A 16,853-nucleotide genomic window follows, 5' to 3' on the forward strand; every position below is an offset into this window, starting at 1 on the left:
TGATACATGCAGCTCTTCAGCACATTTTGCTCCTTACTTATTGAGATTTTCCAAAGCAGCAGCCAAATGCTTGGAGTCAAACCTGCAGGAATAATTTAATTCATTGGTAATCTGTCGTCTTAAAATCTGCATCTGACCAACCTGTTGAAACAAACACAAAAAGGGTGGGGCTGAAGGCAGTCAAGGAAGAGTAAAGTCAAAGTAAGGAAAAACTTAATGAGTAGCAATTTACAGTTAAGCAGATTACATGAAGTCCTCATTACACCTTAACAGCCTTTGTAGGGCTGCCCAAAGCACAGACAGACATCATGGTTGGATCTACTCCCTCATTTTGGTACCAGGCACTGATTCAGCCCACCTGCAGTCAGATCTGACCAACCCCAGCTGTGTGGGGCACTCAAAGGAGAGACAAGTCACAGCGCTGGAGATTTACACACAGTTCCTGGTAGCAAATACAGGCTATGTGAAAAGTGCACAAAAACGGTAACGTGTATAAAAAACCCAGTTGCTTGTTTTTCATTGGTAAGTGAAAATGCTTGTACTCTGTTCCCCACTTCTCCCTAAACCTTACGATCAGCATGGCAGGGGCAAAACCACCGGAGAGGCTTGTGGCAGTCAACCCTCCCCTTCCCTGACCCTTCCTCTTCCCTCCAGTAACATAAACAAACATTCAGAGCAGTCTGAAAAATGCTGGTTGGTCCCAAAGTATAATTACAGAGACAAAATAAAGAGCCAGGTTAAGGGTTTGTTTGAATCTTCAGCATGGTACAATGCCCTCTGTGGGAACAAGGCAAGTCTGGGAAAAGCTACTGCTCCAAACTTCAGCCCTGGGCACATCATGGTCACAAGGCACTGTGGGGAGTCTCAGAGCTCCTGATACTGAACACTAACTTGGTCTTCCCAATCAGATTTCTAGTGCCAGACTGTTTTTGGTGAACTATTCCTTATGAATCTCAGTGATGCTCCTTATGAAGCACTTTCTGGAGTGTGAGCTGCCCATATAAACGAAGCTCAGGAGCTCTTGCCGACCCAGGCCTGCTTCACTTGTGATGCTACAGAATTCCAAATCAACACAATACAAATTGTAAAATAAGCAGATTAAAGTATCACAGAATCAATTAGGTTGGAAAAGATCTCTAAGATTATCAAGTCCAACCTATAGCTGAATACAGCCATGTCAACTAAACCACAGCACCAAGTGCCAGTCTTTCCTTAAATACCTCCAGGGATGGAGACTCCACCACCTCCCTGGGCAGTCCATTCCAATCTTTAGTCAGGCTTTCTGTGAAAAAATTCCTCCTAAGGGCCAGCCTGACCCTCCCTGGCACAGCCTGAGACTATGTCCCCTTGTTCTGTCACTTGTTGCTTGGGAGAAGAACTGACCCCCACCTGGCTACAACCTCCCTTCAGGTGGTTGTAGACAGTGATAAAATCACCCTTGAGCCTCCTTTTCTCCAGGCTAAATGAGCCCAACTCCCTCAGCTGCTCCTCACAGGACTTGTGGTCCAGACCCTTCATCAGCTCTGTTGCCCCTTCTCTGGACTTGATCCAGCACTTCAATGTCCTTCCTGAATCGAGGGGCCAAATATAACCAAAGAGCCTGGAGTGAATTCTGTGTAGGAGTAAGCTACATAAACCTACCTTCATTATGGAGTCTAAATATGCTGTCCAGATCTTCTGTGTTTTTGCAACTGCTGCAGAATAAACCTTGTTTGAATTTGCTGAGAAAAGCAAAAGGGTGAAGCATTAAAAAAAGAATAAGAGCAATAAATGCAAGTGTCCAAAGACAACTGCTTTCTTCCATCTTAACCAGGAAGCACTTACCTATAATTCCTTTAAGGGGACTGACAGCACTCATAAGTGCTTTTAAGGTATCCTGTACTGCCCTGTCACGCAATATATTTTTCTGAAACATACTGAGGAAATTCTAAATAAAAGAAAGAAATAAGTAAGTAAAATCCTCACACATGCACTCTATGAATAATCTTGATGGAACAAGAGCCACATTGTTTAACAGCAGGGAAAGACTATTTCCACAGAACTAGAGTTGAGGAATTCTGCAGTTAGACTCTGTTCTTTTTGGAGTTATGTTAATCAATGTTAGGACAATTAGAAGATCCCCCTCATCAAAATGTAATACCCACTGTGGAAAATCTCTAACCAGGCTAGAACTGGATTCTCCTCAGGAAACAAAAAAACTTGGTTTCACATAGAGGTATTAGGGAAACAGTCACTACATAGAATTGACACCGCACTTATACCATGCTAGACCCAAAACATCTAATCTTTGTTGTTATCTAGACAGAAGAATAGAAGTTGACCTGAGATCAACTTCTAAGTACACACACAGTGTACACTTTCAAAAAGCACCCTGTAACACACAACCTGGCATTACACAGCACCATTTACTTAAGAGCACCAGCTTCCATAATTCTATCTGTAAATGAAATTCTTATCTGTGTGTTCGAACACCCATTTTTAAATGCTTTGGATTTCAGTTTACCAATTCAGTAATTAACAGATTTTTTAATTTCACTAGAAGTTATTAAACAATAAAAGCATCGTGACCTTGAGAAACTGAAGTTCAGAAATTACCTGTAGCTCCTTTACAATCATGAAACACAGCAACCTGTCTAAGCCATTGAGACCAAAGGTACCCAAAGTATCTTGGATTTCTGAGAAGAGACGACTATTGGTTACTTCCTGATGAGTCTTGATATCATACCAGGTGTTCATTTGGTCAATGTAACACGTGATTCTGAGGAAAAAATAAACAAACAACTACTTCAGAATCAGCTGCAGACAGTTCCTGTGATAATGTGAGCAATGAGTTATCCTAATCAGCCACATGAGAAAGAATCTCCCAGTATCTCAGGTGATGTTTAGTTATTCCTCTCTCCACAAGGGTTCTGTAACCCTTCCCTGGTTTCTCTCTCTTCCATTTCACAGAATCACAGAATACACTCAGTGGGAAGCGAACCATCAGGACCATCAAGTCCAACTTCTGGCCCTGTGCAGGACACCTGAAGAATTACACCATGTGTGATTCTTGACCATTACCTTGTCCAAGTGCTTCTTAAACTCTGACTGGCTTTTTTTCCTTCTTAGGCTAAAATCACAAATTTTCTTGACTAATATTTAAAATGTACAGGATAGACTGGGTGACTATGGTTTTGGACAAAGAGGGTCTTATGACAGCTAATGAAAAACTATTTGTTGTATATTTGGTTTGTATATGGTGGAATTGGAGCAGTACAATCCATAGTGATGCAATACAAGCTTATGACACACAGCACTTACTTTGGGTCTGTGATTCTCAGGATTTCTCTGCAGAGCCGACCAATAAATGTTACAGATTCATCCACAGGTGTGAATTTTGGTATAGGAATATGAGTAGACTGGTATATGCTTTGCCAGTCTTGAATCTGAAAAGTAAGTTTTAGAGTAATTTGCAACAGAATGACGCAAAGACAAGAATGAGTCTTATGACAAAAAGATATTAAAATATTCTGGTTGGGGTACTTTCCTCTTCTTATGTGCAACTAATGCAGAGGGGATGCTGAAATACTTCAAAATAAGGTGGGGGCAGATGTTTTACACAGTAATTAGAACACTTACTTGAAGTCACAATAGTATGAACTGTGCACAATGGGTGCATATGCTTCATCTGCCACAGGCTCTAACAGCCAAATAGTATGGCCAGTCTTCGCGAGCGAAGATTTGGGAAAGGTCTTTACCCTTCGAGCCTGCACAGTGGATTTTTTTTAGGTGAGACACAGCGTGCGCTGAACTGAGCCCACCCTTTAATCCTGAGGTTCATCTGCTGGGGCTGAGCAAGCTTGGACAGTGGCAGTGAGGTCCCCAGGACGTAGGTTTGTTTAGAGTGACCTTCTCTTAGATGGATTGCCTTACAGGGCTGACGAGCTCCGTCTGCCCGGAGGAGTTCCCTGACTGGGAACAGCCAAATAGAAAGACACTTATCAACTTTTTAGTTGGTTTGGGTTTGAACTGCACCTTTGTTCTTAAGAAGTTATTGCACTCCTGTTCCACGTTGTAGTTAATAATACGAGATACTTCCTCTTGCCAAATTTTTAAACCATATATGTTGACGTAATCCTGGATATATTCAAATGATCGATGGAACCCGTCCATTGTAGCTGCCATTTCTTTCAGTTTGGGCATGAGTTCACTTGGCTACAGATAAAAAAAACAACAACAACAAAAAGATAAAACCAAAACTGTGAACAGGTAGAATTCAAAGAAAATGTAAAAGCCTTCTGAATGCCCTGACAGAACAACCTCTAGAGCATTTCACAATGCTCCATCCAGAGCTGAAAAGCACTGAGAAATTTATCAAAGTTTGTTTGATATCTGAAGTAATTCGTACTAAATATTTTTTCCCCATGCTTTTAATGTTTATTTTTGGCTTTAGTGGTACCAATGATTGATCTGGGAGTGTCAACAATCTGTACAGAAGTCACACTCCTTATTTTACCACTGCCTTTCTATGTTTACCTGGCATATGTATCAGTCATGACAGTCAAAGGCAGAACTGTGAATTCTCAATTGACAGGATGCTTTGGAATAAAAATATGTTTTTTAATTCTATATACTCTTAACAGTTTATAAACTCATTTGAACATCAAATAAGGCATTCCAAATAATCTGTACAAGTTCAAACGTGTACTTTTTTAGAAAAAGGAAATCTGTACAGAAAAGCACAGATTATTTTCTAGAAGGCAGGTCCTTGCACATCCAAGATACATAAAAAATTAAAATCAAATCAAGCTCTAACACACCTTGGCTCTAGGATTAAAGATGAGGCCCCTGTGAAGAGCCAGGGCCACCCTTTTTACCAGCTCCTTCCTTATTCCATCCTCTAGTAACTGTTTTGGGTCCACCTAAGTAAAAGAAACATATTTTTCTTAGAGTCACAAAGGTATAAAAAATATAATGGATTTAGTTTGTACCAAGAAAGTTACAAACACTTTTGATAAATACGAAAGCCTTGCTAACAGATGCACTTTCCCACCAGAGTTTGTCCAAAGAATAAAAATTTATATACTTCTACTAAATAAAAATTTAAGTTGAATGGCAAAGGGTTGCAGTTCTCATATCCAACCTTTGTTCATGCTCCACTGAGAATGTAATGTTGAATAATTCTAAGAAGCCAGTATGCATTAAGAAGGGTATGTTTCTTCAAGAATACCTGCTTCTGGTCCTCAAAGAGGCATCAATGTAGGCTTAATGTAGGAAGGGCAGTTTATACCAGTAGAAGAAACAGCTCTTCTAAAAAACTTTCCAGCTAGAAAAACCCCCCAAAGATTACCAACTAAGGTGGATGAGACTGTGGGTTCATGACAACCTTAAACCTTAGTTCTTATCTGGCTGCCAATTTAGGCATCACTGTTTGAAAATCTGTATGCAAACTTTTCTTTTTATCTTTCCTTGAGGTCTCATACATTGTGCAGAAATCTGTGCTAAAGTTCTAATTGCCACCAAATGACTTTTTCCTACTGGAATAACGGATCATTACCTTGATGATACCAACTAAAGTAGTTTTCATCATGAGGATTCCTTCAGTGAAGATGGATATCGCATGGGTTAGCTTGGCAACCTTTAATAGAAAGAGAAAACACCATTTATTGAAGTGATTCAATAGATTTAAATAATTACTCTAAAAAAATATCTTTCCCAGTGGTAGCTTCCTATATAATGAGAATTTTAAATAATTTGCATGATATACTTCCAATTTTACATCTTGTTCTAGACTTACTTATAGTACAATAATTACCTTTCTTTTAATTAGATAAATATAGGTGTGTTACCAGTAGGAAAGAATGTATCTCTCAAAGGATTAAGAAAGATTATGGGAGGGAAGACCAGCTATATCTCATGTGTACAAAATGTCATGGACAAAACTCTTACAGGGTACCTTTGTGAAGGACAGGGACACAGCTCCCAGTAGTTATTCCATAATTAAGCCTGCTACCACAGTGAGTCCACTTCAGTATTTGCACTGATCTAACACAGTAGCACATTCATTTAAATTTTACAACTACAAGTATCCTTATGCTCAGAGTACAGACAAGCCAGTCTTTTGCCTTACAGGTATTTACAATATAGAAGAGACTACACAGTTCAGACCCACAGTTCTACAGAAATCAAAAGTGAAAAGCTGTTGTATAAGGTGTTTTCCCTTTTCCTCCTCAAAATAAACCATTACCGAACACTACCTCCTCCTCCATTCCTACCCATACAAAAACCAGACTGACTTTACAAAGTGTAATGGAGGAGTCTAAACCTAGTGTTCATGTCTGAACATCAGCTTAATTAGAGATCACAGCTTCTTTGCATAAAACACCTAACAAATGAACACTGGCAAAATCTGCTGGGCAAAGCTGGCATCTTAACTGATCATAAGATTCTTTGAGGGAAAGACTTTGGTCTACTCAATTTTTTGCATCTCACCTTTCTCTACTTAAAATAAAACCAAGTAATTATAAAGTTTGCTCACTCTTCCAGACTGTTAACAGGGCAGCAAAAGTCCCATAGACAAAATGAGCAATAGCAGCTTTATCTGATCAAATCAATGTGCCTTCGTTCTCTCTTCTCATTTGAGGGCAGCAAAAAGCTCAACCTTGCTGGCTCATTCAGTCTTCGATCTTCTTTTCTCAGAACAGGCATGCCAAATCTGGAGGGCTTCATTTCAGAGTCAGGTTTTTAGAATTCTCTCCCCTCCAATAAATAAAAATATCTTTATGCTCATTTATAAATTTATTTAGTTTTCCTCCCCTTTTCTATAAGATCAGAAGTTTAAACTTTTACAAATAGCAGTGCAAAAGTCCTCTGTCCTCATGAAACCTAAGGTATGCTCACAATAACACTAGTCAATTTTAACTCTTAGTCAACAAATCCAACTTCACTGTTGAAGTATAACTCTATGGAGCTGTATATATATTTAAACTTAGGTTGAAGTTGGCCACCTATAAGGTTTGCTTTTTCAGAATTTCCTGTTTTAACTGCACCTCATATCGTGGTCCAAGCTGAGCATAATCTCGTAGCTTGTCCTTATCCAGGCGAGTAGGCACTTCACTAATATCGTGAGTCTGAAGCTTTATAATTTTGAGAAGAGATGTAAACATGCTTTCTGGAATTATCTGTAGAACCTTTGTAAATGAGAGAAGAAAAAAACACAGTCAGTATACTCTCATTAAAAAGTAATCTTCAATTAAGAAAAAGCAACTAGAGAACAAGGCAATTATGCCTTTTAAACACCTACCTTTCTTACATAGGAAACCAACTCGCCAGAATAATACTGTGACACACTGAGGAGATCGGGACTGTTTGCTTGATTGATGCGGAGAAGAGGCAAATCAAGTGCAGAAGCAAGCTAGAAATAAAGTTAGCATTTTAACTTCATGTGTTTGCTTTTGTAATGTAGATAATGAATTTTCTTGGTCAGGCTCTTAACTCAAAGCAGTAGATTGTTCCTAAAGAGCACTGTTATACCAGGTTTTCCAATAGAAAAAAAATAATTTGTTAAAAGTCAAAAAAGTCCAACAGTCCATAAGGTTACCCTCCTCTTTTTTTTTTTTTAATCTTAACAGCCACATGAGAAATTTTTGTTGTAGTTTTACATTTGATGCCAGAGCTTCATCATGACAGACAAAGGGCACAGCCAACAAAACTTTTGTAATGATCCATATGCAGAGGATCCTACCTCTGTACCAATGTCTCCAGCAAATAACTGTAACGAGTAGAGCCTGGACAATGAGACCTATCTGCCTCACAGCAGCAATATAAGTGGTTGCATAAAAAGCCATGCATAACTTGGTTGTACTTCCTTTAAAACTAACCCTGAGTTAATTCAATACTGTCTAAAAAAAACTGGATATAGAAAATGCTAGTAAAAGGAAGTTTGGACTATCCTGTGATTTTAGAGCCTTAAGGCTTTTTAACAAACCTCTTGGATGGACCTTCAGTGTTCAATTACATTCAGTATTGTTCATACTTACCTTTAGGAATGTGGCTCTGAGTTTAGTTACCATAGATGGACTGACTCTTATGCTTTCCTGCATAATAGACGTAAAGCTGGGGTAGGAAACAAACAAAACAAATCAGCTTCTTCCTCTGAAACACTTATTGTCAACTGTTAAATCATATGTCACCAGTGTAATGCAGAAATGGTACAGAATAAAGAACTTCACTAAAGGAGGATTTTTGTTTGAAGAGATACCGGTTAGAAAAACCCTGTATGATAAAGGGGTAGGTGGGGCAAAAGAAGAGGGCATCAGGGAGTGTTAACAGCCAGGGTAATGAAGTAGCAGCTCAACAAAATCACACCGTGGAAAAGGAGCTCTTGAACATTTGTCTTTCCTTGTTCGTTTTTGGTCAAAATATGACCTCCAGTATTTTTTGGAGAACACTTAATTAGACTAGAGGTTGGAGACAGAAGGTTAACAAAGCTGTTATAGTTAGAACAGGATAGACAGTAGAAAGTTACACTATCACTTAACCTGCAGCTAACAAAATGACAAGGATGGCTTTTATCTCCTATTCAGGCTGATGAGAGTTCAATATACTCAATAACTCATAGAACAAGATTTCAAGGCTGTTTTTAAATTGGAAATTTTATAGTATTAATTATATTTATGCATGTTATTTCCCATAGGTTTTGCAAATGGTGACTGATAGGAAGAAAAAGGTCCTGCTAACATACCTGTCAATTAATTGCCAAGCATAAGAAAGATCACCAACTATCTGCATGGTGATCAAGACCTCTTCCTTAATGTTGATGGTTCGGATCATCTGATGCAGAAATTTCCGTGTGTCAGCCAGAAACTGGCAAACTTGGAGGTTACTTTCCAGCTGGTGAAACTCTTGGACCTAAATTTAAAAAACAAACAAAACCCATAAAAGGACTCTTTTTTGTTTTCTATTTATCTTTAAGGACAGCAATACAAACATTAAAATTAACATATTCCTTCAGGATGTTATTGCAGTAAGAAACTTAACAAATCCTGGCCTGTTTTACAATGTATTAAATAATAAATTTCACAAAGTTACTCAAGGAGCTGTACTGTGAAACATCATACAGAGTACTCTTCTATAACCTGGAAGTAGAAGAAATGTACACAAAAAATGATGGATACTTTTATTTTGCCTTTCAAATTACCCTTTCTAGCTTCAAATGAATTTATTTTTAGAAATTCTAAAAAATGAGTAATGTTGCCAAATAGTGTTTAATACTGAATTAATTTCTTCGAAAAACCCTACTTACCCTCAGCTCCAGGTGGCATGACTTTTCATACTATATCCCTTATTTTTACAATCCCAAGGTCTACATGAAACTTCTGCTTAATGTAGATATATAACTGCAAAGACCTAATGGACTTAAACGATTGTTAAAACTCAGATCTGTTTGGTATCTCTGCTATTGGAAGTCAGTGCATCTGTAAAAATATTCTGTTGTTTCAGGATGAGATCATTTATCTCAAAATGTCTCTGCCATACCTCCTCCAGAGCCTGTATTAGCTGCACAGTTTTTCTGCCTGCTGCAGTGGAATCATCATAGTTTAGAGACATTATTTGCTTGGAGATTTCTCTGAACCAAGCCTGAAGATTTTCTATGTAGGAAAAAGAAACATTTAATCAAATCTCTGCACGTATGATAAGCAGGGAACTTGCTAGTCAAAACAAACAAACAAGCTATACATGTAGAATATTATTTTTAAAAGTTTTAATTTCACTGGTACATTTCTAGTCTTTCAACATGTAGGCTTGTAAAGTGGCAAACACTTTGGTAAATTTTACATACAACATTAAAAAAACCTACCAACATAAATGGGCACTAAAAAATCTTTTCAAATATGATAAAGCACTTTAAAACATAAATTTCTGTTTTGTTAACTGTTTTACAGTGTTAACTGCCTTGGCTGTTGCAGCTTCTATGTTTTAGATACAAGTTTGCTAACATCAAAAAGATAAACGGAAATATTTCAGTGAGGTAATTCTGCTTTTAACTGGAAGCAAATGAAAAAATTGCCTGTATTCTAAGCTCTGTTGTTTTGGATTGATCACAAATGTCTCCCTTACATTGAACACTTTATGCCATGTTCCTGAACAAATGAGAAAGTGATTTACAATTCATATTTCTACACCAGTTCAAGAGAAAAAAACAAAGATGCTTAAAAAAACTGAGCAAGGGATTTGGAAAGAAGTATAGATTCAATTTTAAGCCCTTGGAGAACTTGGAGAATACCATGCAGTGTAGAGGAGAAGTAAAATAATGTTTGAAAAGATGCTGATACACTTGAAGTCCAGGTTATAGCCAGGGAAAGAATGAGAGGAGAGGTTAAACCACCCCTATATTTCATGGGCATGATCTTCTCACTCCTTTGTACATAGAACACAGTAATGTGAACTCCATTATATACAGAAAAGTGAGCTGGCATTTTTTAGTTTTAGCTGGCCTATCTAAATAAAGGGATAAAAAAAAAACTTTTAAAAATAGGGCCATATAAATATTAGGTACCTAAATATCGCTTACACATGGAATATATGCTGAAAACCTAAAGAAGACAGCAAGTAAGAGACCTCTGTGGCGGCTGAGGGACATGAAAATTGTTCATATTATCAGTATTAGCCTCATGTATTTTCTTTTACAAATATAAATCAAAATTAGTATTTCCCCCACAGTTTAGTTTTTAATAATTACCATTTTTCTCCACTCTAGTAAGAGGTTTAACTCCTGAGAAGACATCAGCAAGCTCAGTCATCCTTTCAGATCCTTCTTTTTTATAGTTCTCCCATTTCGCTTGTTTTTCTGACAGCATCTGCTTGAACATCTGTTGAAAAACAAAGCATTTGGTTTACAAAACTGGCAAGAAGGCATGTCACAATAGATGAAATAAAATACTTAAAACAGATGGAACTGACTTAGTGATTACTACATAACCTCAAGATCTTGACAGGATATTAAATACAAAATTAAAAATAAGTAAGAGATACAGACAGTGTAATGGACATACAGTGACAGAAGTTACACTAAATTTTATAAAATAGTACAATGCAGATTTTTTGATTTTTAGTCACTTTTAAAAATATCCAGTAATTTTTTTCAGCTTAGAGATTTTAGAAGACTCTCATCTAATACTGACTTCTACTTCACATAGTCATCTCAGCCTATGCAGGAAAAGCCAATTCAAAACAGCATGGACATGAGGTTAAGCATACTCTTAAATATACTATCAGATTGTACCAGAGCACTAATGAGCAATCTTTCGGAGACATCAGAATTTCATACATAAGTGTAAGAGTTTCCTTAGTAGCCTATCCTTAATATACATAGGCTTTTGTCTCTGTTTAAAGAAAGCCCGAAAGAGAGAAGCATGGCAGGATAAAAGCTCACACATCTTCCTCAACAGACTTTATTATGCCTGTTGTCAGGATGTTCATGCAAAATTCCGAGTAAATATAAACCCACTGGGTAAGAATGAAACCTGCCAACTATTGAGAAGGCTGCAAGAGTTACTTCTGAGCAACAGTAGTTTGTAATCTTCTATGGGAGTCTCACAATTAACAAATCAAAACAGTCATTCTTTATGTGAGTGGACTGTGCAGTAAATGCACTATTGAATCTACTGCTCTGTTCTGTCATTCAGGGGAAAATGCTGAAAAAGGCAGCAGCACATTACCTCTTTCAAAATGAATTCAAATTGAGCTGTATCCAGAAGAAGCTGGAAAAGGATCCTGGAATTGTACCTTGAGTCTGTTAGAATTTGATCCTTTATCTGGCGGAGACGTTTGTTATTTGGATCACAAGCTGAAAATGGAAAGACAACATTTCTCCATTGTTACAGAATTTGGCCAAGCTTTCAATTTGTAAAGAGATTCTAATAGCTTGAAATCAAAAGCATTTTGCTCTGATATATAAATCCTCACTTGCTCTCCATTCACATGGGTGTCACTGCTCTTGTACAAGCCTTCCTTAGAAAAGGATATAATTAAGGTTTCTGTGGTGCTTCAGCCTTCTTAAAACTTCTTCAGGCTTCTGCAGGTATGTGAATCTAGTCCACCTGACTGAGAAGTCCAGAGATCAGTATTTCTAAAACCATCACAAAAGGTGTGTGGAGGTGTAACAGAAGTCCTCTCGCACACCAAGAAGCCTCAAAGACAGCACAAGTATTCAGCCAAGGGAATGTCTAAATAGGTAAGTTTACAGACCCAAACTCACATCAACAGATTCAGTTGAATTTCAGTTCAACAGAATAACTCCCTTGTTTTTAACCTGTTAATTACTAAGATTTTAAGAAGTTGGCTACTGCTTTCCTTTAGGAGCTAGGTAAACTTTCAGGAAGATGTTTCCAGACTTTTTCTGCAGACTATTGTTCATCAGGATCATGACTTCTACTAATTTTTATACCTGTGTCTGGCTCACAAGAACTGAGGAAATGCACATGTGGTGTTTCAGCCAAGACTTTAGGAGACTGTTAGCAAAAGACCAACAATCACTTGCAAACAGCAGATGAAACTGCTGACTTCAACAGCAGCACATGCTGAACTCCCCTCAGGACCTGACATGAAGCACCAGTACAGCAGGACTGACAGCTCTGCAACAGGTGCAGCACAAAGTCTCACCTGTGTCTGCAGTGTGGAGCATCAGCCAGCGGATGGCTACATTGCAGTCTCGCAGGCAATTCAGCAGCTTGGGAATATTGTCCAGCACCAGCTCTTCCCTTAGACAGCCCTCCTTGAGAAACTGCTGCACCTGCGTGTGCACTCGCTCGGTGACTGCAGCGTATCTGCTTGCCTTAAAACACACAAAGCTTGCATCAGTATAATCCTTGCCCCAAATGGAATATATGATGTTCCCGAGAACTCAAATGGCACACAGATCAAAAAAGTGCTATAAAAATTGCATCATTACTAGTAGGCAATCATACATTGCAACTGCATGACAAAGGATTCAGGAAAAACTTTAAAGGAAAGAGCCTACACAGGAAGCATAATGTTTCAAAAATGCAGACTTGTAAACTTTCTATATTCACCTATGTACTCTCGAGGAATTAGTCCTAAAAAACGGTAATAGTATTTTATTGCCTAATGGGAAAGAACAACAACAAAAATCTATCACAGAATGGAAATACTTTTTATAAATTAAATGTCAGTGTAGGAGTAATTGATGTCCTGGCAGGGGCATAGAGTGGGGAAGGTGGCATCATGATGCACAATGGGAGCTGTGGCCCTCCACTGAGATAGTTTTGGTTTTATTTCTGCTTGGATTGATTGACTTTGGGGTTTTGTTTGTTTCTTCTCGGTGTGCTTTAATCATTTAGTAAGTAGAGTGAACCTCGCCAACCAACTTTATCGACGCTTTTATATTACACCCGTTTTTGCTGATACCTTTCTTAAAACGACTTTAAAACACCCATTCATGACAAATTACTGTAGTTGGCAGGATGGCAAATGATATCGCTTACTACTTACAAAAGCATGAAATAAGTCCAAGTCCTAAGTTCTCGGATGAATGGGCTTGGGATAATTAGCATGACTGGAAAGCTGTGGAGGAACATCTAAAATTTGCAAGGGGCCATATAAAGGCTGGGAAAGAGAAAGGAATTATTTGCAAGATGTTAGGTACCTGTCTAGAAGCTGTCTGAAAGCACAGAAGAGTCGAAGGAGGGGATCGTCCTGCTCTGCTCTGCACTGGGGTGGCCTCACCTTCAATATTGTGGCAGTTTTGGTCACCACAGTATAAGAAAAACATTAAGCTATTGGAGAGTGCCCATAGGAGGGCAACGAAGATGGTGAAGGGCCTTGAGGGGAAGCTGCATGAGGAGCGGCTGAGGGCACTTGGTCTTTTCAGCCTGAAGAAAAGGAGATTGAGGCGAGACCTCATTGCAGTTACAACTTCCTTATGAGGGGAGGAGGAGCAGCCAGTACTGATTTCTTCACTCTTGTGACTAGTGACAGGACTTGGAATATCATGAAGCTGAATTGAGGGAGGTTTAGCTTGGATATCAGGAAAAGGTTCTTCTCCCAGAGGGTGGCTGAGCACTGGAGCAGACTCCACAGGGAACTGGTCCCAGCACCAACCCTGAGAGAGTTCAAGAAGCGTTTGGATGATAGTCTCAGGGTCATGGTGTGATTCTTGGGTTGTCCTGTGCAAGGCCAGGAGTTTGACTCGATGATCCTTGTGGGTCCCTTCCAACTCAACATATTCCATGATTCTATGATTTAGCTATTATCAGTCAACTGATTAGTTGATCAAGCAAACAATCAGCCAACACTGTTTTTCAGGCATGGAAAAAATTATTTCACTTAAGAAAACCCTTAACTGCATTGTATCATACAACATTCCAGTATCATTCTTTTAAATCAGATGCTTTTCCACATTATTGCTTAAGTGGCCCCACGTAAAACTGAGTGCTTCACTCTGTCAGCATAAATGTGTGACTGCCAAAACTGTGCTCTATGCAAGAGCAAACACTACAGTCAGCTTAGGGCACCTCAATACTGAACAGCATGGCAACGAGTGCTGGCAGCTGTTCAGTCAAGTCACAACATTGAAATGTTTAGGGTAAACAAAACACGTAAGAGGAAGTGAAACAAGCAGGGCTTGGAAGACCAGATTTTGAAACTTTCAAGTATCTTTAGCTCAAAGTTATGTACTCAAAGTATTGCACTTGAATGCAGTGCAAAGAGTTGAATGCAAGAGAAAAAGACACATGCATTATTGACATCACAGAATATACCTGTGATGCCCACACAGCTTGCATCTTGCTAAAAATACTCAATTCTGACTTATGTACCTGCTCTTTGACATTTGAAAGATCCAGTGTGTAGTTGAGGGCAGTTTTAGCAGCTTTGTAGGGTTCCCATGCTTCTGCTAGATTTACAGTGATTCCCATGTAAATGCTAATGACCTAAAATTGGAAGCAGAAAACAAGAAGTTGCATTTATATTAAGAAAAATACATAGTTTTCATTTAGCAGTATGACAGAAAAGGATATGCTGTGGATATAAACAAGAGATAACTAAACTTTTTTGGTAGCTGTACTTTTTGCTCTACTACCTCTGGAAATCAAGGCTTTTCTTTGAAATAAGGGGCACAGACAGTTAATTAGAGGCTTAGTTCTGAAAACAAGCTGACAGTTCTTTCAGTCAGTATATATGATCCTCTATTTCCCCCCCCCATGAACTTATGACTTACTTTTCATTTACACGACGCTCTAAAGAAGACTGACGGAAGAAACTGGGGAAACAACTATGATAGGAAGGGAAAAATCATCTGAATTAATCCTACTGTGAGGATGCCCAAAGGACTAAATTGAAATGCAAGGGATCTTCCACAGTGACAGAAACAGAAGGAAATTATTATTACACAGTGCGATTTTTAAGGAGCAAAGAGGAACTGATTTCAGACCCCAGCACAAGTTTAAGAGTGATTACAAATGCAGAATTGTGATTGACTAACAAGTGTTTGTAAGATAATTGCTTAAAAATGGAAGACTTGGGTTACTGACAAATGAAGGATATACAGAGCTGTGGCATTATGAGCTTTGTCACTCTATTGCTCCAATACTCCTCCATCCAGAAGTGATCACATTGATGGAGACACTGCCAACCTTTGAGCTCTTCTGACAGTGTCAAGTAGAAGCAAATGGGACACTGGTCTGCTGATATGAAGATCCTTCTCATACTGCTGAAGTGAAGCTCATTATTTCCTGTAGATAACAGTTCCCTGAAAGGCTACACTCCAACTGCTAACAACTATTTGAATTCAGCCTAGGAGTCAAGTATTCTGTGCAATGCAGCTAACTCATCCGTATCTGACCACAAGAAGATAAGTGTTGTCTAACAATATCAGTATGTACTGTGAACTCAAGTTAATAAAAATGCTGGCATAATCAAAAATTCACAATGGCAAGTCCTCATTTCTAAAAATAAGTTTGCAGTTTTCCAGAAATGGAGGGGTTCTGATATCTACCAAAATAGCCACCTGCTGCAGTTTCTTCCCTCCTTTCTTCACTTCTCCACTTATGGTACAGAAGAATACAATTTGAAACAAACATAAATACACAAATTAATGTACAGTTTCTTTTTTAAGTCTGACTGCCTTTGATACAGACTACCTAGGGACTCTATTCTTACACGCCAGCCTACTTCAGTAGCAGTTTTTTGCAGACTAGGGATTCTGGATGGAAATCCTAAATCTCAATACTGAGATGCAGTAATTCCATTTTGATCACTGCATCTGGAAAGGTCTATAGAATCACACATAGTGACTGTTTTGGCCTCTAAGTTATTTGGACAATGGCATGGAATTAATCCTTAAACAAGTTTTCAAGTAACATCAGTGTGGGATGATTTGTTGGAGAGCAAGACTGTCCTCCAGAGCATCCTTGACAGGCTGATAGAATTCACCAGTTGAAACCACATGAAGTTCAGTAATGATAAATACAAAACCCAAAGCCTTGCAACAGCACAATCTGGGAACTGGCTGCCTATGTAACAATTCTGCAGAAAAGGACCTAAGTGTCCTGGTGGACAAACCAAACATGAATGAGACATGCAGCCTTATGACAGCAAAAAGTAATCATACACTGGGCCCTGCCAGCCAGACTGCAGCCACCAGATCGAGGGAAGTGAGTCTTTTCCTCCAGTCAGTTCTCATGAGATCACATTCACAGTAACGTGTCCAGATTTGGGCTCCTCTGTATAACATAGACATGGACAAACTGGAATGAATTGAACAAAAGTCCACTAAGGCACCTATGGGGATCCAGTATGTTGGCAGAGGCTATGGGAGCTGGGTTTGCTTAAGCTGGAAGAAAGATGACTAAGGG

At 38.7% G+C, this 16,853-nt stretch overlaps 1 protein-coding gene across 2 annotated transcripts in view; it reads right to left on the bottom strand.

The window, feature by feature from the left end:
- The window catches only part of KIAA0196 (KIAA0196 ortholog), a 31,922-nt gene that overhangs the window by 3,374 nt on the left and 11,695 nt on the right, over positions 1-16,853 (bottom strand). For both annotated transcript variants that reach the window (XM_017825260.1, XM_017825261.1), the window contains exons 8-24: positions 14,817-14,930; positions 12,643-12,814; positions 11,700-11,827; positions 10,721-10,850; positions 9,517-9,629; positions 8,723-8,889; positions 8,019-8,094; positions 7,283-7,393; positions 7,029-7,169; positions 5,537-5,617; positions 4,800-4,901; positions 4,015-4,194; positions 3,301-3,425; positions 2,596-2,758; positions 1,825-1,927; positions 1,642-1,721; positions 38-141 (exon numbers count right to left, since the gene is read on the bottom strand). In XM_017825260.1, the coding sequence (XP_017680749.1) occupies positions 38-141; positions 1,642-1,721; positions 1,825-1,927; positions 2,596-2,758; positions 3,301-3,425; positions 4,015-4,194; positions 4,800-4,901; positions 5,537-5,617; positions 7,029-7,169; positions 7,283-7,393; positions 8,019-8,094; positions 8,723-8,889; positions 9,517-9,629; positions 10,721-10,850; positions 11,700-11,827; positions 12,643-12,814; positions 14,817-14,930 (2,090 nt within the window). The remainder of the gene's footprint in view (positions 1-37; positions 142-1,641; positions 1,722-1,824; positions 1,928-2,595; positions 2,759-3,300; positions 3,426-4,014; positions 4,195-4,799; positions 4,902-5,536; positions 5,618-7,028; positions 7,170-7,282; positions 7,394-8,018; positions 8,095-8,722; positions 8,890-9,516; positions 9,630-10,720; positions 10,851-11,699; positions 11,828-12,642; positions 12,815-14,816; positions 14,931-16,853) is intronic.

The sequence above is a fragment of the Lepidothrix coronata genome, unplaced genomic scaffold (genome assembly GCF_001604755.1).
Source record: "Lepidothrix coronata isolate B3197 unplaced genomic scaffold, Lepidothrix_coronata-1.0 Scaffold117, whole genome shotgun sequence".
Taxonomy (NCBI): Eukaryota; Metazoa; Chordata; class Aves; order Passeriformes; family Pipridae; genus Lepidothrix; species Lepidothrix coronata.